The 23,081-nt window shown below is 47.0% G+C and overlaps 1 protein-coding gene across 9 annotated transcripts in view; it reads right to left on the bottom strand.

Annotated features, from left to right (window-relative positions):
* Window positions 1-23,081, bottom strand: part of CTNND1 (catenin delta 1) — a 46,013-nt gene that overhangs the window by 2,959 nt on the left and 19,973 nt on the right. For 2 of the 9 annotated variants that reach the window (XM_061154045.1, XM_061154048.1), the window contains exons 2-19: window positions 20,138-20,254; window positions 18,714-18,980; window positions 16,760-16,831; window positions 15,873-16,025; window positions 14,940-15,475; window positions 10,748-11,211; window positions 9,653-9,836; window positions 8,714-8,831; window positions 8,140-8,293; window positions 7,740-7,757; window positions 7,220-7,288; window positions 6,346-6,473; window positions 6,093-6,243; window positions 5,189-5,381; window positions 4,744-4,858; window positions 4,128-4,215; window positions 1,529-1,591; window positions 650-753 (exon numbers count right to left, since the gene is read on the bottom strand). In XM_061154045.1, coding sequence (XP_061010028.1) covers window positions 650-753; window positions 1,529-1,591; window positions 4,128-4,215; window positions 4,744-4,858; window positions 5,189-5,381; window positions 6,093-6,243; window positions 6,346-6,473; window positions 7,220-7,288; window positions 7,740-7,757; window positions 8,140-8,293; window positions 8,714-8,831; window positions 9,653-9,836; window positions 10,748-11,211; window positions 14,940-15,475; window positions 15,873-16,025; window positions 16,760-16,831; window positions 18,714-18,908 — 2,805 coding nt within the window. In that variant the 5' untranslated portion in view covers window positions 18,909-18,980; window positions 20,138-20,254. Of the gene's footprint in view, window positions 1-138; window positions 226-649; window positions 754-1,528; window positions 1,592-4,127; window positions 4,216-4,743; window positions 4,859-5,188; window positions 5,382-6,092; window positions 6,244-6,345; window positions 6,474-7,219; window positions 7,289-7,739; window positions 7,758-8,139; window positions 8,294-8,713; window positions 8,832-9,652; window positions 9,837-10,747; window positions 11,212-14,939; window positions 15,476-15,599; window positions 15,725-15,872; window positions 16,026-16,759; window positions 16,832-18,713; window positions 18,981-20,137; window positions 20,255-23,081 lie in introns of those variants that run through there. The other 7 variants (XM_061154038.1, XM_061154035.1, XM_061154036.1 and 4 more) reach the window with 7 other exon arrangements.

Raw genomic sequence — 23,081 nt, 5'->3', positions numbered from 1 at the left:
AAGAGGTGACAATCACAGAAGCAGCGCCCCCTAAACCCCACGTGGCCGAGAGTGATCAGACTGGCATGATTGGCAAACTGCTGGCACACAGGGTCCTCATCCCTCAGGGATGATCTTGGGGGTGGCTAGAGGACATACCATGGGGGGGTAAGACATGGGGTACCCCTCATCATCCACAAACAACACATCCAACTCTTCCTCCAGAGGTTCCTGCCCCTCGTCCTGCTGTGAACACACGCGATTTGTTAGTAGGAGAGTAAGAAAACAGGAACCTCACGAATGAGTGCCAGACCCAGGGAAAACCCCCACATCTGTAAACTCAAACAAAATGAGGCAATAGTAGTAAGGGAACGGCAAGATTTTCAAGAAAAGGCAGGAATAGAAAACGAGTACTGTGAGGACAGATCAGTCGGCGTTAGTCATACACGCAATACATTCACAACAACCTTGCTTCTCCCATCTCGACCATCATAGAATTATGGCCCAAGAAATCTCAACGTGAATCAAAAGTCCTACTTTTTCCCTAAAAAAAAATGCTTCAAGAAAAGGATGCTATCTTTCATTACAGACTTTTTTCCTAATTCACAGAACATGCAGGCTTCAAAACAGAGCTGGCCTTAGCAGGACACAGCCCATGAAGAGGATTTACCATCAGGGGCGCCCCCTTCAGCGGCTCCGTCTCGCCCAGATCTGCAGATCGATCCAGTGTTCTGCTGTGGTCCCCTCTCTCATTCAGCATGGAATAGCTGTTATCTAGTTTACAAAAAAGGAAAGAAAAAAATGTACACAGAGACATGGTACTCCCCTCTAGTGTAAAATACGTATTAAGTAGACAAATGGGAATCAGGCACCTCTGCTGGACACTGAACTTTACCAAATGCTCCAGAAAGGCATTAAGGTCTGGCAGTCCTTGACATAAAAAAAACTTATATCTAACCAGGAGGGCAATATATACCACAAGTAATAATAAAGCTAAACTGAGGAGATCTGTCTATGCAGAGTACTGGAATTAGGAGAAGACAGTGAGGTGAGGTGAGTTGCAATAGTCAGGCAAGACCTAACGAAGAAGACAGGACTTCAGCCAAGCCTTTAGGGATGAAGACAATTTAGAAAGCCGTTGGGAAGGGCATTCCAACAGGAGGTATTACAAGAGCAAAATAAAGAGAGTAAGGAGTGGAGAGATAGGATAGCAAGGGGACTAGGTGGGCTGAGACAGAGGACACGGTGAGCAGGGCGGCAGAGACCCGGCGGCAGACTGCGAAAGGCCGTGAGCGCGGTTCAGGGACACAGAAGGTTCTGTGGTGATGCAGAGGCATAAAGCGGTTTTTTTAACCTCTGAACACTTGGAAATGTGGGAAAGGTAAACAGATCAGGTTTTACTAAACGCCTTCGAACTCTTCCAGTGCAGTGTGCAGCCAGCACTCTTGAGGGCGGCAAACCGAGGCTGCTGGAGAGAAGCGCAGCGCCGGACAGCCCTCGGCCCAGTGACCTGCTCCTCCACGGGCTCAGGCGCCACTCAGTCACCTACCTAATGATTTCGTGTTTGATCCCATACTGCTCATCTGAATTTCTTCCCGATCAGGTTTCTTATCTATAGGGAGTCAGAAAGTTATCCAGGTCAAAAACCAACTCTTCAAAATTCACACTCATCATAAAAAGCGCTCTCAGTCGTCTTTCCTCCCCCCTCCCTCTCATCAAATTTTTACTGAGCACCACCCACAAGTGCCAAGCTCTAGATAAAAGAGATCCCTCTCCTACAGACTCTAATATAAGAAACCATTCACTCTAAGCCAGCAGGCTTCAAACTATTTGGTCTCAAAGCCCCTTTATATTCTTAGAAATTATGAGGATCCAAAGAGTGTTCATTGGTGCAGGTTACTTGTATTAACAGTTATGGTGTGAAGAAATTTTAAATATTCATTTCATTTAAAAATAACAATAAACCTATTCCATGTTAACATAAATCATACTTTTAATTTTTAAAAAAAAGCATTGTTTTACATTTTTGCACATCTTTAAAGCTGGCCTAAGAGAAGGTAGCTAGAGTCCCATATTTGCCTCTGTAATTCAATCTGTTGGGATGTTATTTTGGATGAACTGTAGGAAGAAAATCCAGCCTCACACAGATAAGCAGTTGGAAAAGGGAGGAGAATTTTAAGTGTTTTCAGATGATGGTGACTATTCTTTGATAGTATACTAATACTCAACAAGTAGAGTTTTCTTTAAGGTCAGAACAATGTGCAATCTGAATCCAAACCAATTCTCTCTTCATCTTCTGTTAAATTAAAACCCACTGGTCGGTTTTGTACTTTGAATGGATCAATTAACCCTGTGTGATTTTGAAAATCATGCATTGGTCACCTGGAAAATATACTGGTTCACAGAGTTACGCAGATCTTCTAAAGTTATATATATATATATCCATGATATATCAAAAAAATCACGCTCACTAAAATCATCAAAAATTTCATCAAAAAGTATATTACGTATTGGGATTTTATCAGGTCACAGTGACAGATACAAGTCTTCCAAAATTAAAATTTTCACTTGAAAATTTAGGCAGCAAGTACTTGTCAGTTACTTTTTCCCAAACTGCTCTCTGCATTCATTTTCAAGAAAATGTCTGTCATTTTTAAGTAAAAATGGTGTTTCCAAAAAAAAAAAAAACCACAGGTGGCTTAGTGCACCTAGTAACTCAAACGACAGCACAAGTGCTCCCCTCACAATAACCATCAGGCGTTGGTGAGCCACAGGGTGCCATGGTGCCCCCCGTATCCGTGCAGAGTATTAAAGAGCACTCAAGGACAGGGACAATAAAGTCAGTAGCTGTCACAGCTCCATCAAGTGCATTAAGTGAGACTGGCTTTCTCCCCCACCTCCCCAAACTGGCTCTTCCCGTAACGGCAAGCACATGGCAACAAAGACGACGGCAGCGGGCTTGGTTTGGTGTCACCGCCCCGGTTTACGCTCAGCCCCCAGCAATGAAGCAAGCACCGTTCATGCTTCTGTACCGTCAGCACAAATGTCAACAGATTTGATGATCCTCAGACCACATCTCAGGCAAAATCCCAGTGTCATTAAGACAATAAGGATTATAAAAGACACAAGTGAAAATCACTTTACAAAACAAAATATATGGTTTGTCTTTTGAAGAAAACGTGTTTGCGCACACGGCAGTATTTAAGATATAATCCAGAATAGCAGAGTCATCTCTGGATGACAGAAGTGAGTGGTGTTTGTTGCTGTCCCTTTCCTGGTTTGCCTATATTTTCTAATTTTTCAACAGTAAACATATACTACTTGGTATTATATGAAAATTTAAGAAGGAAGAATAATCCTTTTGCAATATTCAGATCTCCCTTAGACTGATGATAGGGTTACATCCTAATAAACCTACCGTTAGGCTGACAGAACGTCATAGCTTAGCCCAGCCTACACGTGTTCACAATCCTTACATCAGTCTACAGGTGGGCAAAATCATCTAACAGAGCCTACCTGACGATAAAGCGCCGACTATCTCACAAGATGATACACTGAAAACGGCACTTAAAGCAAAAGGCGGAACAGCTGTCTGGGCACAGAGCGGTTCTCGGTTTTCGGTTTCCGCTCGCGCTCGTGACCGCACAGCTGACTGGGCTCTGTGGCTGACGCCGCTGCTGCCCGTGTGAGAGTGACCCGCGGTGTCTCACCGGCCAGGGAAGAGGTCAGAACTCAACCTGAAGTGTGGTTTCTACTGAACGCACATCACTTCTGCACCACCACCAAGTTGAAAAATCACAGATCAAACCATCGTTAAATCGGGGGCTCTCTATATACATATGTCAAATCATTACGCTGCACATCTTAAATTTATAATGTAAGTATAGAAAACAGCAGGGTTCACTCTCCGGTCATCTGAAGTCCACAGGCAAAGCTGGGGGGTCACACCCAGGCTAACTCTCTCATCTTCTGACGCACTCTTGGTTTCTAAAGTTCCGTGCTACAATCCTGCGGTGAAGTATAACTCTCCTCCACCAAAAGACAAGCTTGTTCAGGAAATAATACGTATCTTATTTAGTCAGATAGCAGGCCCACAAGAGAAGAGCAGAGGTGGAATAAACCAGAGGTGCGTCCCCTAGACCCTGTACCTGACTTCTGGCTCCGGTCAATGAGAGGGAGAGTGCTGTCATCATAGGAGTGACTGCTCTGGCTTCGAGAAGCATTGTTCAGATTCACCTGGAGGCAGACGTAAAACGCAGTGACGTCACAGAGGACTGAATTCACCCATGTCCTACTCCTTAATGGGCTCGGAGTTTTAGGGCCTTATTCCCAAATACAGTTCTTACCAAAAGCTGACTCACAAGGGTTAAGTAAACACCCACATAGTGAAACAAAGCAGGACATTACGGCTTTGACTTGTGTTTCTGACCGATTACAAAGGCACCAAACACTCACACTATCAAAAGGAAATACAGTCTCAGAAAACGGCAGACTCCTTCCAAGAGCTGAGACAGATTTGGAGAAGAGCCCAAAGGCCACCGTTCAACACTGCCAGCAGCATTTACGCTGCGCTACGACACAGCGCAAGACCAAGACTGCTTCAGGCGCCATTTGGGGGGAAAAGAAAATAAATGACTTCTCTACACACAGAGACGTGGGTCAAAAGGAGACTCAGTGTGACAGTGAAACAGAAGAACCAAAGACAGAAGCATCACCTGAAACCAAGGGGAGAAAGGTGAAAGCCTCGGTCTCAAGTCACTCTACCTGAAAGTCTGATTTCTTCCATCCTTCTTTTTCCAGTGGCTTCCGCAGTTCCTTATATCCCCAGATTGTCTGCAATACAAGCGCGGCTGCTCGAACTTCTTTTTCTGAACGGTTCCTTTTAGGGAAATAACACCAGATGGAATTTGAATGTAAGACCAGGAAAGAAGCTGAGAACCTGTCCTTCCTAGTACAATGTAACATAAGAATATAAGTCCCCAAATGGGCAAGATCAGGTATTCACCGAGTGCTGTATTTTAACTCAAACAGTAAAAAAAATTGTCTGATGGAAGAGTCTTATCAATCATTAAGACAGAAAAAAAAGCAGTACCTCCTTCACTCTTTACATGTAAATAAGGGGAAATCAACAGGGGAAAGTCCCTCCCCAGCCCCCTAGCCAGTATTCACATGCTCCCAGCTGGGATGGTTAAGTGTTAATTAATCTCACCCTGATTTGTTGATCAAAACCAGCTTCTCAATACCCTGGGTCTCCCGGAGCTTTTTGGCAGCCTCCAAATTCTCAGCGATAACTTCGTTGATGGTGTTCAGAATAGAGACCACAGTGTCCTCAGAGAAATTCTGGGAAGAGCTCTGCTGCCCTCCTGGCAGATTCTTGACCAAGTTAGGAATGGCATGTTTACCTACAGCGGTAAGACGGGAGGCATGTACACAGGGAGAGTCTGAGGAGCCCAACGCGCGCTGCACTGACCGCATCAAGCACAGGGACCGTCCATGAGAACCAGCTTCAGGCTCCTGCAGGACGACACTGCAGGGGGGCAAAGGGCCGAACAGCCACGAACGCACTGTCCTTCCTATCTGTCTGCTTATTCTCTCCTTCAGCCACGCGAAAACAATCTGGATATGTTATGTCAAATATGCTACAGAGTCCAGTCAGATATCGTAATGAAAATGGTATACTGATTACTACCGTTTAATAGGACAGTCATTGTGAATTTTACAAAAACAAAAACTGGGCTCTGTTTTATTAACTCTGGAGAAATTACTTAAGGTCCTGACTCTCAGTTTTCTTGTTCTATTAAAAAAAAAAAAAAACAAGAAAAAGTACCTTTGTAAAATGGTGACATTTAAATGAGAACATACAGATATGCTTAACAATCCCTAGTAACAAAGTACAATCCTCAACAAATAAGATATTATTTTTCCACTTTTGAAGAGTCATCACCTCTTCTCTTTCCAAGAACCATTAAAATATAACCCTCTCTAATGCCCCAGATTCACAAACTATGGAGGACCAGGATTCTTCCTCAGCCGTTTCCACAAATAGATTTAGTACCTGCTGAGTGAAAGCGCTCTGCCAGACGCTGAGTGGCGGCTAACAGCCAGCCCCTTACCAATTAACTCTTTGTTGCGAGCATCCACAGCCAGGTTTCTCAGGGCTCCAGACGCAGCTCTCACGACCCTCTCGTGTTCACTGGTCAAGAGGTCAGCAATGGCGGAAAGAGCTTTCTCTTGACGCAGAGCTGAGCGGATGTATCGACCATACTACAAGCAGCACGTGGAAAGAAGCAGAACAGATTACAAAGGACAGCAGACGAGTAAGCTGAGTCCTTCCACCCCTGAATCAGCTTTGTATAAGGTTCTCACCGTCCAGCGCCCAGCACACAAGTTCTGGATGGCCCCGGCTGACGCTTCTAGGATGGCGGGATTCTTGCTCTCTTTGAGAAGTGATATGTATATCCGAACCACCTCCGGCTGGAATAACAGCTCATAGCCTGCACAAGAAAGGGCAAGCAAGCAGAGGGTGCTTAGCAGTGCCTACAAAGCGGGCTCTGGCTGGCTACAGCCCAGCGTCGCGACTGGCTCTGGGTTGATGGGCTTCTGCTCCTATACCAGCAGGGTCTCTGAACACCCGCGCCCACCCAAGAGCAGACTCAGATTGGACTACATGCCTTCTCAAGGATAATTCATCCATGGCAAAAGCAGAACAGATATCAACTCATACGCAATTCCTCTCTCCTTCCTAGTCTCTTCCCTAGCCACAGTTCTTTGGCCTTGCCCAGCACTCAAGGGATTCATTTCCTCATCGATAGCATTTAAGAGTTAAAGATTCCTTATTTCAAATGAATTATTTCTAACTTAACTGAGTCATTCTGCTCACCTTAACTATGATTAAGTCAAAGGGTCTCTCACAGATTTAACAACATCTAAATTTTAATATCCATGGAGAGCTGTGAATTTTGGACTCACTATATCGATAAACATAAAAAGTTCCTGGTCTAGACTACCATCAGGTCCTTACCCTCAAATAATCTGAATAACTGACATAACAAGAAGTCCTTTGAAAGTCACTGTTATAGTATTAAAAATTTCCAAATACTTTAATCATCACTTCAAATTCCTTAAGTCAGGGGGACAGAACAGTGAACACACTATATAACCTACTGGTAAGCTGCCAAACACTTATCTGTGGACGATGTTTATGAGAACCATGGAGCCTGAGAAGAAAAAGATAACTTACCTCGAGCAGGACTAGTTCTTTTAGGGAAATCCACTGTATCATTTGTTGGCTCCTCTGTGGGTTTTTTCCCTTTGGAAATTTAAAAAAGAAAGTGGGGGGAGAAAGGATAAAAAGTTTAAGAAAGGGAAGAGTCCACTCAGTATATTCTTTATTCTTTGTTCAGAATCTTCCATCAGAGATGCATCAAGAGGAGCATAAGACAAAACAACAAACAAAGGAAAAAAGACAGGATCCCCAGCTTGTCCCAGAAACAAGAACAGAACACGGGCAGCAGCTGGGTGAGATAAGGATGACTGCTATTGCTGCTACTCTCCTCAGTTCTGGAAACAGGGACTGCTGCCCACAAACAGCATGCTGTGAGCCATTCACTCAGCAGAGCGCGACCCGTTGCAGTGGCCTTCCTCAAATGAATTTTCCTACATGCATCCACAGGGAAGGGTTAGGCAAGGAAATGTCAGGGAAGCTAAAGCCCAAACATGCAAATTAGAGGTAGGTAAGCACCTTAAAAGATTCCACTCACCTCTGGAGAACCATTCATCTTCCAGTGCGTCACCCAAGGTGGAAAGGAGAGGAGAGAAATGAAGGAAGAAAAACGCAGGAGAGAGATGTCAACAGGGTCACGGGAAAATAAGCGGGGAAGCACAGAGGAGAAGACAAACCCAGGAAACAGAGGAGGAGCAGGGAGAAGGCCCCAGACCAGCTGGGTCCTCAGCCTTCACTGCCCAGCTACCGGTGCTGACACCACCCCCCACCACCACCACCCGCAGCGTGAAGCTCACGGCACAGCGGACACAGCAGCAGACACAGCCCTGATGGGCAGGCCCCAGCGCTGCTCAGCAGGCGTCCCACACGCACAGCTGGAAGCACCTTCCTCTCCCCGGCCGGCACGAGCGAGCAGGGGACAGGGAAGCAAGCCTCACCTTTGCCTTTTTTGGCCCCAAAGCAGCTGGCAGCGTGCGGCCCGGCACTGTTGGCGACGGTGGGAGGTGCCTCCTGGTAGCGCTCTGCTTGCGGGATCTCCCGGTGAACTTGATAGGACAGGTTCCGAAGGAGGCAAACACAGTTCTCCACAAGCTTGGGGTCACAGAATGAAAGGTCCAGTGAGGGGACAGAATGACAAGCGACTTCCAGCACGCACATGCTTCCATGATTCAGGTACAGAGACAGCGATCCTCAAAAGCATAGCTCAACTCATTCTCTCTCAGCCTGCCTCTTCAGTGCCCCCAGGCTTCTCAGACTCCTTTCAACCCCAGGCTAACAAAGGTCTCTGCTGCCCTTTGCTGTGTGACATAAAGCTCAACGGCACACGGACTTTCTCCCAATTAGAAAAAAATCCAAGTACGGCTAAACAGCCTTAAAATATGTAGGCAGAGGAACTTCTCAGGGAAACGGTTTTCTTCTAAGGCCAACACCCACTTTAAGGAGGGGGAGGCCAGTACAGGTATCTAACACCATTTGAAAGTCTGTCTTATGGGTGCCTACCCACTAACCTACCTTGCTATCTGAATCTTTCTGTCCAATCTCAGCCTGGACGATGAAAATGAGAGCATCCACCAACCCATCACACTCCCGAAGTTTCCGGCGCGCTTCACTCCTCTCCGAGCTGACATTCCTGAGGGGAAAAGGGGAAGCTTCAAGATGACTGAACTTCAGAAACCCTCTCTTAGTACCCCTGTCTCTACAAGCCTCCTTACCACCTTTCCACTGTAACAAATAAGGAGCATCTGTTATAGGGGAGGCACCAGAGCTGAGAGAAAGTTGAAGTTCCTGCTTTCAGGACACATAACCAGGCCAGGGAAGGGGGTGCATAGATAAAGCACACCAACAACAATAACCTAAGACAGAACAGATACTGCTCACGTGAAAGTACAAATGGAGAATGGGGACAGGGCGCACAGGAGTATGTTCCAAAGAGAGAAAGAACGTACTGCACATTTATAGGATACAAGAGGAAGAACTCAGGAGAACTTTCATGGAATAAACACACCTGAGTCAGGCCTCAAAAGATAAATAAGCAGATCTACCCTGCAGACAGGGGAAGGACTCTTCCCCACACTCTCCTTCCAGTATGCTGTATCCATTTGCTGCATTTATCACAGGCCGACTTGAAATACAAATAATTAAAGACACAGACACACACAAGCCCAGGACTAGACAACGGCCTTACACTGTTGGTTTTGAACAAATTATATTAACAAAGTCAAAGAGGCACAGAAGTGAGGAAGATGTGTGGGAACCGCAAGTAAACCATACAAGGCATATATGGTATGCAAGAGGGTAGCAACAGGCAGAAACACAGGATGGGGTCATGGTACGCAATACAAACAGGAATCGAGCCTGGATGACAGACTACGGGACTTAAACGTGCTTTGAAAGCAACTTAAGTTAGTCTTTAAGAGCTCAGTCTTCACGCGCTCCCAGCCCTCCTCGTACCTGAGGCAGCCAGCTGTGTTGGTGAGCACAGACTCCCACTCGATGTGGCGTGGCTTACAGTCTTCGCCAGGTTCCCGCTCCCAGCCTGAATGCGGAATGATCACTTCATCCGTCAAGGCGTGCAGCGCGTGGTCCACAATCTCCATTTTTATGGAGTCATGGGATGAGAGATTCCACAGGGTTCCTGGCAGAGACCACTCATCAGACAGTTCTCCAGCACCAAGACAGTATGTCTGAAGAATGCCAAAGAGAAACCCCTTTCCCAACATTTCTCAGTCTTCCCCAATGACCAAATACCTTGTAATGATATTCAAGCTTTAGTTTGCTACTTCTGATAATATATTTTACATTATGGCTCAAAACAAACACACACATCTTGAAGTAAGGCTTCATAAAACAATAATTATTATAAGCAATATTTTCTGGGCTCGCTACACCCATTTCTCAATCTCACCACCACTGACATTTTGGGCCAGATAATTTTCCTTGTGGAGAGCTATCCCACCCATCATTAAATGAGTATATCTCAGGCCTTCACTCATTAGATACCAATAGCACTCCCTCCCACCACCTACCTCCCCAAGTTATGACAACCGAATACCTGCAGACACTGCAAACGTCCTCTGGGGGCAAGATCACCCCCGACTGAGAACTAATGATCTGTGCTATTTCTTTTCCTTTCTCTTGGGATGCTGACTGTGATCCACAAAGTTGTGTTCAACACACACTAATGGAACATGCCCCCATCACCTCAGCCCAACTACTGGGTAGTAAAACAGGTCCGTTATTAGCAGTTCCTGTACATTTAAAACAAAAGCCAAGAATCTGGAATTTTAAGCGAAATCGTCTGCGTTTAAAACATTAGCAATGCTTTAAACAATGTTTAAAACATAAACAATGCTTTAAAATCAGACTTCCCTGATGACTCAGATGGTAAAGAATCTGCCTGCAGTACAGGAGACCCAAGTTCAATCCCTGGGTCAGGAAGATCACCTGGAGAAAGGAATGGCAACCCACTCCAGTGTTTAAAATCTGGAAAAGCCTGCACAATCTCTGACCCTAAACCCAGAGGCTCCCCTCGGGCCTGGAACTCACCAGTAATGACTTCGGTGAGGTCCATGTCTCGAGCCTTCCGGAGCAGGCGCACGAGAGCAGGAACGCCGTCACAGTTTTTTATAGCGATCTTGTTATCCTGGTCACGCCCAAAAGAGATATTCTTGAGAGCGCCACAGGCTCCAAGGTGCACTTCCTTTTTGGGGTGGTCTAACAATCCCACCAGCACTGGGATGCCCTTGAGCTTCCGGACATCGGTCTTCACCTTGTCGTTGCGGTAGCACAAGTGCTGCAGGTAGGCGGCCGCATTGGACTTGACCGCGTCCAGGCGGTAGCCCAGCATGGCAATCACCTCCGGCAGCTCCGGCTGTCTCCAGTTGGGGGGCGGGGGCCCACCCTTGCGCAGGCTGTCCAAGCTTGCCAGGCTCCCCCGTTCGTGCTGGGCCAGAGGAGCCCAGTAGTACTGGTCTGATGGCACCTCCTCACCAATCATGTCTTCATAGCTCCTGCGGTGTTGGAAGGACCGAGAGAGAAAAAAGAATACACCAAGCTGTCATGTCTGGTTCTTTGGAGAGCTCCCATTACCCCTCATCTTCAAGAAAGGAAGAACCCCAGCTCTAGTATACTAGATCTCATCTCTCCTTTGCATAAAGAATATACTGATCAATTTTTGTTAATGAGATAAGACAATCGTTTTAAAGGCATCTGCAATTAGAATAGAGCTATCATTTTTTTCTGTGACGTTTACTAGCTTAGAGGAGCAACAAACATTTGGACAATTGATCACAAAAAAGATCCAAATCCTGACTGCTTAGTGCTTGAATGATACCTGATACCTAATAAGTTCTCCAGATAAACACTGAAATAAACCTTCAGACAGCAGAGTTAATGAAACCAATGAACTTGGCAGCAAAGAAATCAGCGAACAATGTTTGAGACCAGCTCTCTTGAGGCATTTACACACAGGAAACAGCTGATGGGATAAGACTCTTAAACACATTTCACCTTTAAGCCTCTCCTTACCCTATTTTGGGAACTAGTTTTTAAACAGAGAGAGAGAAAGTGAGATTCTTACAGAGTCTCTTTTCTGAGAGTAACAGCAGTAGAGGACATCGGGCTACCTCACTTAGGACTTAGCTTTGGTGCTGACGAGCTACAAGCTTGAACAGGAGTTTGCACAGTTCATCCCAAGGTCATCTTTGCTACTCAACTAATGGGTTTGAGACAGGATTTCTAGTCTCCAATTTCTAAAGCCAACACTTGCAGTTCTTTCAAAATTGACACTCCTGGCCACCATCACATTTGGGATGCCGAACCACTGAGAAAAGAAATAGAGACAGAGCAACTGAAGGTAAAGAAAAATATCTAACCCGAGATACGCTTCCTACTCGTACTGCCGACCACCACTAGGGGGTGAGTCTGTCACACTGTTATTTATTCATAACAGCCAGGAAGGAAGGACCCATTATCTGCGAGCTCATCTCACTCAGTGGCTCCCACAGGAGAGGGGAGAGTCCATTGTGTGGAACACTCCAAATAAGCCTCTTGTTTACTCCACAAAACCACTCCCACTGTCACCAAACCCTCAAGGTTAGCTTGAGCAGAGGGCCTGCCTCAGAGCTGTCAACATTAACCACTCAAACACAATTCAAATGGACAGTCAGTTAAAAAAAAAAAAAAATCACTATTTTTTAGTATCACTGAAACAAAATACACAGGTTATATAGCTAAGTGTTAAGAGTAGGCTACTAAACAGCATATCAAGTAAGATTCCATTTCAGGAGGGAAAAATAAGGTCGTGTGTAAGGAAAAGAACACAAAAGAAAAGCATAAGAATGTTAAGGGAAGTTCCTTATCAATGGATGGTGCGCTCTTCTGGTTTTGTGCAGAAGATGTTTTTACTTTTATTATTATTTTAATATAAAGCAATTGCAAAACAATCACCACACAATTTCGGTCACTTTTACAAGTAGGTCATGACATTCTTTCCTTTGTGTTACAAATAACAAAGCTGTGCCCAGAAGGATTAAATGACTTGCCTAGGGCTACACAGCTAATGGCAAAGGCACAGCTAGAACCGAGGTCTCGGGTTCAGCGCTTTCTCCACTCATCTTTCTGCATTCCTGTTTTCACTCGACCTTGCGTTACTCTCCGAGGCCGAGAACAGGAAGCAGCAAATGTTCTTGGCTAGTCGAGCAGGTTTCCAAGTCCAGTGCCACCCTGGAATAAACCCAAGAACCAAGCCCAAACCCTTTCTTTATGTCAACTGCCCCAACCAGGGACAACAGAGAATGACCTGGCCACCAGCACTCACTGAGACCCAGTCAGTGCACTAGCGAGGAAGTCAGGAAAAGCACACTTGTCGCCCAAGCCGACTCCTTCGGGGATGGCTGTCATCAGCTGCTGCTCATGCTGCGCGCAGCGAAGACCTGCCACACACACCCCAGGAATAAAACATGAGTCACATGGGAGTTGGATTTGCTGTCCAAGAGATACCTGAAAGGTGAGTGACTCAGGCTGAGATAATGGGGCCTCTAGCCGAGGCCCAGCCCAGTCTGCTGCTAAGCAAAGCTACCTAATATGAGTAAAACAAGCACCAAGGCATCTGCTTTAGGAAGTCATGACCTCACACAGAAATTCAGCAACAGCTGGTAAGATATTCTTACCATTAAGACATCCGTAAATCTTCTCCTTTAATTCTTCTTCTTCCTCTTTGCTCAGAAAACACTGTCTCTGATTTATTCTTAAAACAAGGCAGCCCATGGGCCCCATCAACCCCAAAACTAAGAACAGTTTTCATATTTTTTGTGTGTTTTTTTGCTCAGTCAATAAGTCATGATGGACTCTTGTCGACCCCGAGGACTGCAGCATGCCAGGCTCCCCTGTCCTCCACTATTTCCTAGAGTTTGCTCAAATTCATGCCCATTGAGTTGGTCATGCTATCTAACCATATCATTTCATATGGTTGATTTAAAAGGTTTTTTTAAAAGGTTGTAAAACAAACAATGACATACAACAAAAACAATATATTATTTGCAAAGTCTAAATTAGTTCTATGGTCCTTTATAGAAAAGGTTTAGGGCTTCCCTGATAGCTCAAATGGTAAAGATTCTGCCTACAATGCAGGAGACCCAGGTTCAATCCCTGGGTCAGGAAGATCCCCTGGAGAAGCAAATGGCAACCCACTCCAGTATTCTTGCCTGGAGAACCCCCATGGACAGAGGAGCTTGGCGGGCTACAGTCCATGGGGTTGCAAAGAGTCGGAAATGACTGAGCGACTAACTTTCCGTTTTTCAGAAAAGGTCTGGCAGCTTCCACTCTAAAGCATTTTCTCAGTGTAAACCATCTACCCGTCCACATGTCAGTTACGGCCTTCTGCATGTCATCAAAGAATCCCCAGGTATGACCAGTACAGGCAGAACTAGTGAGCTTTTCAGGGTGTCAGTAAAGTGCCCCCCGCTAGCGAAGCCAGCCCATCTCACGCCACAATCAAATGTCAGAAGTAAGAAGCCAGCTTCCAGGGGCCAGGGCTTTTGTGAGATCAAGGTTTTTAACTTCAAATTTAAACCACCATAAGGAGGGCTCTTACATGTATGTACCTGCAGGTGGTTCAGACTGTACAGAATCTGCCTGCAGTGCAGGAGACCTGTTTCCAGCCCTGGGTCGGGAAGATCCCCTGGAGAAGGGAATGGCAACCCACTCCCCCACTCCAGTATTCTTGCCTGGAGAATTCCGTGGGCAGAGGAGTCTGGCGGCCTACAGCCTATGCGGTCGTGGGACACGACTGAGCGACTAACACTTTCACTTTCAACTGTCTATTCGGCCCCTGAAAGCCTAAAGTCCTTAAGCTTGTTCTTAACACCAAACAAGAAGTTGAAGAAATTCACAAGAACAAACATTCTATAGCTTCATATATCAGGTTCCAAACAGGGTGTCAAACCTTAGGCAGAAAATAAAGAAACTCTTGACATAGAACCAAAGGCCACTCCTCAGGACACAGACCAATTAACTGTCACAGGCTGTTTTCTATAATTATAATACATGATATTTACAATGAAAAGGAGACCAAAAAAACCAATTCAGTATTTAGTAAAATCAGAAGAGGGGCGATTAGGATGGTCTCCTACAAAATCAGGCGCGGGGGCGGGGGGCCCCCAGCTGCCTCTGCTCCCCAAGAGGAAGAGCTGCCCCTGCCGCTGTCTGAGAGCCCTCTGCGCCCCTCCCGCTCGCCCACCTGAGGCGCCGCCGCGGGTCCGAGGGCGTGCCCGCCCGCCGGCCCGCGCCGTAGTCAGACGCCATGCCGTAGTCCGCGTCGTCGTAGCCCATGCTCCGCTGGTCGTCCTCCAGCCCGTAGGGCTCCGGATGAAAGCGGTGCAGATCCACGCTGCTCCCGCCCACCCGGACCTGGGGCTGCGGCCCGTAGACGTCCTGCCGGCTGGGCGCCCGGTAGCCTTCCATGCTGGGCCTGTACCGCTCCTCGATGCGGGTCACCCGCGACAGGCTGCCGTAGTTGTCGCCGCTCCCGGGATACCCGTCCTCATAGTGGCGGCTGTATCCGTCGGGCGGGTAGTGGAAGTTCCTGGGGAGGGTGGCCGTGCCTGCCTGCCCCACGTAGGGCCCAGGGCCCCCGTTGCCGTTCTTGCGGAAGTCACGGCCCAGAGTCTGGATGTAGCTGTTCGACAGCGACGAGGCATCTACAGGCAGCCCGTCGGGCCCCATAGGGACTGGCTGCACCGTCCGCGTCGTCACGGTCTTCACCACTTTCTTGACCTTCGAGTAAGGAAAGAAAAGGAACGTTAATGACATGAACAAATTAAGCTTAAACTCTAGAGCCCTCTAAGAAATAACCCTCTGTCCCCAGCTTGCTTTCCCTAGAAATGCCGAGCAATCTCACCGCCTCCCCTTCGATCTTCCGGGAAGTCCACAGGCAGGAAAACTGCACTGGCAGTCACTGCGCCTCAAGGAAAGCTGCTGACTCTTCCTCATTCCATTAGGTTTTCTCATATCTCTTCTCTCTTCCCTGTCTAGCCAGGGAGCACTTTCTTTACGCCTTCACTACAGATCATGGCCTTCCTCCACCCTAGTGAACTGCCCAGCCCTTCCCCTTAATAAAGGCCAGAGGACAACCTCCGCCCTCACCCCAGACCTTACACAAGTCTCAGCTTACTGTGGTCTCTGTGCGCCGAGTGGTTCCATCATCCGAGGTCTCCACGGAGACAACAGACATGGCGCCCTCAGGGTCCTCTTCCGTGTAGGTCTCCACAATCTGCCCCGGCTCCTGCATCCTGGGGATTGTGCTGTACAGAAGGTGGCTGTGATCCTACACAGAACAGAGAAAAAGGGAAGAGCCACTCCTGAGCCATGTACGCCAATGCTCCATCCCAACCAGCAGCACCGTCTCCTTCAAGACGACGCATCTTCTGTGGGCCCAGCGTTTTCAGGAGTGACTGTTCCCACGTTCCCAACTTGTACAAAAGGGCAGAAGTTCCCAGTCCCATTCACTTAACAAACAGGAACTGAGTTAACTATAGCTACATCAACACCCTCCCAGTGGCAGAGACAGCAGATATAACTTCCCAGTTCTGGTCATCTAAGTGAACATGAACTGTGTGAAAAGCAGCTATATCTGTATCTGAGTGATCCTTCAAATAAAACAAAGTTCACCCAATAAGAACCTTTAAGATGAACCAGAAAACCTCAGTAAGAGTGATCTGAATAGCTCAATGCTATTTTTCAGATATGCCTAAGGCTCAAGACCAGCTAGATTTTAGGTAGGGATTTCTGCAAAGTAGAACCACGCCCACTCTAGAAAAGGGATGCAGTAATTGAGGGATCGAATACTAAATCAATGACCAATATAATTAAGTCCAAAATAAAACCATATATATACTTTGAAGCTCTACTTTTTTTCATTTTTTTCCACTAAATGAAAAGAAACTAACTAACGAGAGTTTACAACGTGCCAGGTACTTTAGAAGACACCAATATGCTCTCAAGCTGGGAGAGTAAAAAAGATATGAACAAGCAACCCAGACCTTGAACCAAAAGAGGTACCTGGGGTCCGTTGAGGTTTAGATCTGAAAATTTCTGTCGCTCAAGGTCAGCATCGCCCACAAAGCGGCCGTTCTGAAACAGAGCCCACAAGAAGACAATTCACTTTGCGGCCTTCTTTTGCTCTATCAAACACAAATGATCTTTTTTCCAAACAGGAAAAGGGCTTTCAAGAAGGCATTTGTGGCCTGGAGTCGTCTGTCAGTATAGATAAAAGAACCAAATCACGCCTTAGACTCGGCACCTCAGACCCGGAACTCGGGTGGCCTGGGTCTCTGGAACGTAGGAATGTAAGTGCCATCAGGGCAGAGGGGTTTGTGAGCTTTTGTTCAGTGCCTCTCCAGTGCCCTCAACAGTGCCTGTACATAGTAGGTACTCAAAAATCTTTTCTGCATAAGGTAAGTTCCCCGTGAAATCTTTTTGGAAAGCCACAAAAACATAGGAAAGTTGGAAAAGCTAGGGTGGGGGTTTCCAAAAGCCTTCCCTGTTTCACGCATCTTCACGCTCTACAACCACGGGAAACTCCCACACCAGGCAGCTTTATAAAGAAGGAAGCAAGAGATATGAGCTTCTCTTTCCAAGCAGAAAGAAAATAAGCATCTCAACCCCCTTCAAGTAAACAAATGTCTCAATACTTTCATCACCAATTATAAGATTCACAGAACACATTCAAAAAAGGCATTCTTAAGTTGCTCCATCTGAAGCAGCAGGAAATAATCTAATGACCTTATACTACGTAAAAACACATTTGACTACTCCCCTTCAAAATGTATACAGTGAGATTCAGCCACCTTGAGAGACTCTTCCCCTACCCTACTCCCATTACGTGGGACGTGTCATGCTGTAGGGAAAGGAAGTTAAACATTATTTTCAGGAAGAAGGAAGGGTGTGGTTACATTGCTGAGCAGAAGTTAAAAATAAAAGAGAGAGACTCCATGTACTAAATCCTGGAATTCCCCAGCACCTCCAAGGCCGAGCAGTCCTGCCCTCCTCTGCAGTGTATTCCCCTCCAACCCCAACCCTCTACTCTTGTTCCTGTAGAAATCCTAGAAGCACTGCAAACACATGGCTTCCAAATTCCTGGTCATCCCCAACTGAAATTATATCCTCTCACTCAACAACCTCTTTAGCCTGAGGGACCTTCTCCATTTCAAAAATTAGTAAGTGATCATGAGCATGAGCACTGGTCTCGGTTCCCATCAGGATCTCTTAAGATGAAGTCTATCAGGCAACGCCTACTACACACACACACACACACACACACACACACACACAAAACCTCAGACAGATTACATCACGGCAAAGTCAGACTACAGAAACCATAGGAAACAGAAGATACTTCTCCTTTCAAACACCAACTCACTTCAGAGTCACATCCCAGTCAGCCAACCCAGAGACCACTGGCTCCTGCGGTCATCTGGCTTAAACAGCAGCATGATGCTCCCTCTCCAAGTCTAACCAAAAGAATTACCAATGACCCCCTTCTCCAAAAAATGACTGGCACAGCCAACAAAAAGAGTGTGGAGTGGGAATACACAATTTACCGACACTGCCACGACTCTGAGCAAGCTGTTCTCTGAGGGAGAATGAGATGCAAGATGTCCAATTTCCCCAACCACTAAGCAGGCATTTAATTTCCTGAATTTTTGATAGGGAGGAAGGGGGAAACCAGGGGAAAAAAAGAAGTAACTTGAGTAAAGCTTCAAATTATGTGATCTGCCACTACCAGACGGGCATCCCGACCCAGAAACCCCACTGCAGTGGACAGGAAGTCAGATGGATGCTTCGAGAGAAGTCCAGGCAACGCGGCAAGCAGCAACGTCCTCTGTCTGAACCAGGACCGAGCGCCCTGCGGAGGCCATCACGAGGCACGGGCACGGGACGCCCATCGCCGTGCGGGGAGCAGCCTCCCCAAGGGGCCCGCGTTCGCGGGCAGGCCTGGCGGACGGAGGGTTACCTGGTGCCGGCGGGTGAGCGTGCCGTTGGCCAGGAGCGGGCTGGCGTCCTGCGGGGAGACGCGGACGCGCTCCAGCTGCGCCGAGACGTGGCGCCGCTCCTCCTCCAGCGCCCGGGTCAGCTTCTCAAACTGCGCCTCCTGCTCCTTCACGGAGGCCAGGATGCTGGCGGGCGACTCCACCTCCGAGTCGTCCATGGAGGTGAGGGCAGGGCAAGAGAAGGTGGCCCACTGAGGGAGGGGAGGAGGGAGGAGGCCCCCCACAGCACACTACCGGGGAGGCAAGAGAGGAGACAAGGGCACAGGTCAGAGAGGCAGCGCACGACTCACCCGGAGCCAGAGAGGCCCCTCGCGGTCCGCCTGCAGCGCAGAAAGAGAGCCGCCACCAAGCCTGGGCCCGCCACCAAGCCTGCACAAGCAGGGTGCTCTGCCCACGACCCTCTATAACGGTCCCCTGAAAGCAGAGGCGCAACCAGACCCTGCCCTACACTGTCGGGGGAGAGGATGGGGCTCAGGACCGCAGCCACACACGAGGTTAAAGTCAGGCTCTTCAACTCCGCACCACAGACAAGCGTTCAGGGTCCTGCGGGCAAGCCACCTCTCCAGACAGAGGGGCAGGACAGATCTCATTTCACGTCTCCCAAATCCCAACACTGAAACTGCGGCAGTGGTGGCAAAACATGCTAAACGAACATGCTAAGTTAAAATACCAATAAGAAATGGGAGAAGTAAAAAAAACATTCCCACCATCAAAGGCAGGAAATAAAACTAAGGCCCTCAAATTGAATACATATATAAAGGGGTTTTTTCTACTTTTCAAAACTATACTACAATATTGAGGGCAGAATGTGTGCCTTGGCTAAGGGACAAGAAGGCAGCAGAATAAAAGACTGTAAAAAGGCACCGTTTTCAGTGACCCCCCACATCTCTTTGTGGAGCAGGAAAAGGAGCCATCATATGAGACTATAATAAAGGTATCCCTTCAAGCAGTTCATAGGCTAACCTTTAGTCGATAGCTGGGACTTCCTCCATCCCTGTCATCCTGAAGAAAGCTCTAAAATGGGCTCCATTTTTACCTCTTTACTTATTCCAACTAAAGGTAAACATCCAAGCACCTCCTGAGGATGTGTGTGTGACTGCCACCACAAACAGTGGTTATTCAGAACTGAGGAGTGCCCGCACCCTAGGCCGTGAACTGCCGGGCTGGCCAGAAGGTGGAGGGGCACCACAGTCAGGCTGCTGTGCTGAGCAGGCTTTCTCTCTCGCAAGCTGGCAGTGGGAGACTTTCTGGGTAGTCCCAGATGTACCATGTTGAAAGGTGGGTTTCAGAATAAACCCTCTCCTCTATTTCCCACCCTTTCATCAACCCCTCCAGAAAAAAAGCACTTAAAATTTTTTTATTGTTAATAAACATATTTTATACACACCTGTTAAGAGAAGGTCGCAACTGATTGGTTTAACAGAAAACAGCCCAGGCTAGATCCAAAGTATCATGGGAGAAGCATCCCAGCCACCACAGCAAGGAGGAAGCAGGAAGGAGAGAGCTGTAGGAATATTTGGAGGAAAAACAGGAGTGAGAGGAAAATAAAATATATCTAATATATTAAAAAAAAAAAAAGGAGCAAGGGCAGATATGGGGGAAAAAACAATCTAGGAATGGGGGTAATTTAGAACATGACCTGGAATTGCTAAATGTTACAGATGCCCTTTGGACTTTGCTGTTTTCAAATACGCGGACCCTGAATGTAGTTTTCAATAAAACCTGGGTTCTGTGGCCATGTCAGAGTTTCTCTACCTGTACTTCTGTAGAACACTAGGAGCAGGTTATAATGTGGATAGAAACTCATTTACCCCCTGTTCCCAGCAACCAAACTGGGAAGAAAAAAAAACTGCTGTTGGAACATTCTTCCCCCTCCTCCCCACCCCTGAGGCAGAAACGTCAGAGCCCAGTCCCAGCATGCCCACAGAGACATTGGGAAACCAGTGCAACAGCCGTGCTGGGGAAGGCATGTGGGGACTAGCCAGGCTCGCCTTCTGCTTCAGTTCCCTTTCCCACGCTCCCCAGGGCCCTACCAAGACGCTCGGGCCTGTCTGCTTCAAGGTATAGGCAGCATTCAGCAAGCAAGAGTATCCAGAGGAGCTGGCAAACAGGCGCCCAACAAACTCCTTGAGCTTCCCCAGTGGCTCAGCTGGGCAAGAATCTGTCTGAAATGTGGGAGACCTGGGTTCAATCCCTGGGTGGGGAAGATCCGCTGGAGAAGAGAAAGGCTACCCACTCCAGTATTCTGGCCTGGGGAATCCCATGGACTGTATAGTCTTTGGGGTCACAAAGAGTCGGACAGGCTGAGCAACTTTCACTTTTCAGATTCCTTAATTAATTCTCCGTCACCAAGACTCCTCCCAGTGGATCCAGGCCCTAAGCCCAGAAATGCGGTCCTCAGCCTGCGCTCTGGGCTCCCACAGCCACTTACCGACTCCTGCTCTTCCTCTAAGTTCAAAGACCGCTGTCACTTTCTCAATCCCCTACATTCCAACAGGCCACTCAAAAGTCTTATTTTTAAAATATGTTCTTCCCTTTCATTTTTATTACTTAATTTTAAGCACTTGCGCTTACCCACTATATCAATGACCTACGAACCTCCCATACTAAGAGGACTCTGAGCTTCTCCCAGGTCGGTCTGAACTGTCTGAAACTGTAGTTACCACTCGGGCAGTCTCCACCCTGTAATCTTCTTTGCTAATAAAAGACCAAACTACCACTACTATCAAGCATACAATGACAACATTCCCGTAGCAAAGAGAAACTGTCAGTCTGCCATAAAATCGTCGCCTTTTGCCCCCACAACTTTAGGAAGGGTAGTGGGGCTCTACCCAGGGATCCAACTTGGAAAGCAGGATCTGGAGACATTAGCTTCTCCCATCTCCATGGTTTGTAAAGCAAACCACCCGGCCCTAATTTGGAGAAGGTGGAAACGTTAAGAAAGAGGATCAGATTCCTAGGACTAAACGCATGGGGGAGGCTTTCTGCCCCGAACAGGGCAGAAGCAGAGCTTTGCAGGACAGAACTGGACTCAGAAGACACACCCCGTCCCGGCTCTGCCACTAGCCAAGGACGGCAGCGAGGCCTGCCACGTTCTCGTCTCCAAGGTGCCAGCACCGCCAGCCCAGCCTAACCCAGAGCCGCAGCGAGGGGCAGCTGAGACAACGTACATTATATAAATGTGAGGTATTAAGTTGTTTCAAGAGTTAGTTTCTATCTTCCAATTACATTACTTAATGATAATGCCTCAGCCTAAAACTATTTTGTGAACTAGTAGATGAAATTAACCGGATCAAGGGCATACCTGGGTTCCAAGGAGTGGATGAGCTGGTTTCCCTACTCTAGCACTGTTTACTAGGAGGTCCCACCTAGACCAGTGTTTCTGGGACGTAGGGTGCTTTTCTTCAGCGCCTGGCAGCCATCACAGAATTACACATCTGCTATAATCAACTCTCAATTCCCTACTTGAGGCTTTAGCAGTTTATTAACAAGGAGAAAGGGAAGGTGAAAAGAACTAACAATCACTGAGTGTTTTACATTTATTATCCTGGCAATCCTTCCAAGGACTCTAAGGAAGTTTTACTGCAAATGAGAAAACGGGCTACAGGTGAAGAAATTACCCAAGGTTTCAGTTAATAGCAAATTTTGAACTTAGTCCAATATAAAATGATAGTCCAGCACCTCTCTCCTACAACTCAAGAGCTTTATTCCCAAGTATCAAAGGAGAAAGGGAAAAGAAAAAGTTTCTACTTATCTTTAGGTTAAAGGGTTACCCATAATGTCTCCATATAAGAAAGAAGTGGGATTAAAAAAATAAATAAATGGGAGGAAAAGGAAAGCATATGTAGGGGAAGAGAATGAAGCAGTTAGGTAAGCTATATAGTATATCACCTCACAACTCTTGAGACTTGAGTGTCATGCCAAACATACACAGCATAAAAAACAAATTATCCTAGAGACCAGAATCTGCAAACCATTAACTAATTTTGGCGGTTAAGAGTGAGGAAAGCGTCAAGACTACAGGCCAACACCTTTACCAGTTTGCTACTTAATATTTTCAATGGATTACACTTGTTCTCACTAAAAAAAGATCATTGGGAATTCCCTGATGGCCCAGTGATGAGGCCCTGGGGCTTTCACTATCAGTCTCAGGTTCAATCCTTGGTCAGAAAACTAAGATCCTGCAAGACATGCAGTAAAAGCACCCCCCGCCTCCCAAAAAAAGATCACTAAGGAATTCCCAAGGTGGGGGACGGAAGCAAAGTGAGCAGGTGAAACTTGCCATTCACCTGTCACTAGATCTTCTGAGAATAACTTTTTTTATTCTTAAC

The sequence above is a fragment of the Dama dama genome, chromosome 1 (assembly GCF_033118175.1).
Source record: "Dama dama isolate Ldn47 chromosome 1, ASM3311817v1, whole genome shotgun sequence".
NCBI classification, from domain to species: domain Eukaryota; kingdom Metazoa; phylum Chordata; class Mammalia; order Artiodactyla; family Cervidae; genus Dama; species Dama dama.
The sequence above is the reverse complement of the archived record's forward strand: the minus strand, read 5'-3'. Positions and strand labels throughout refer to the sequence as shown.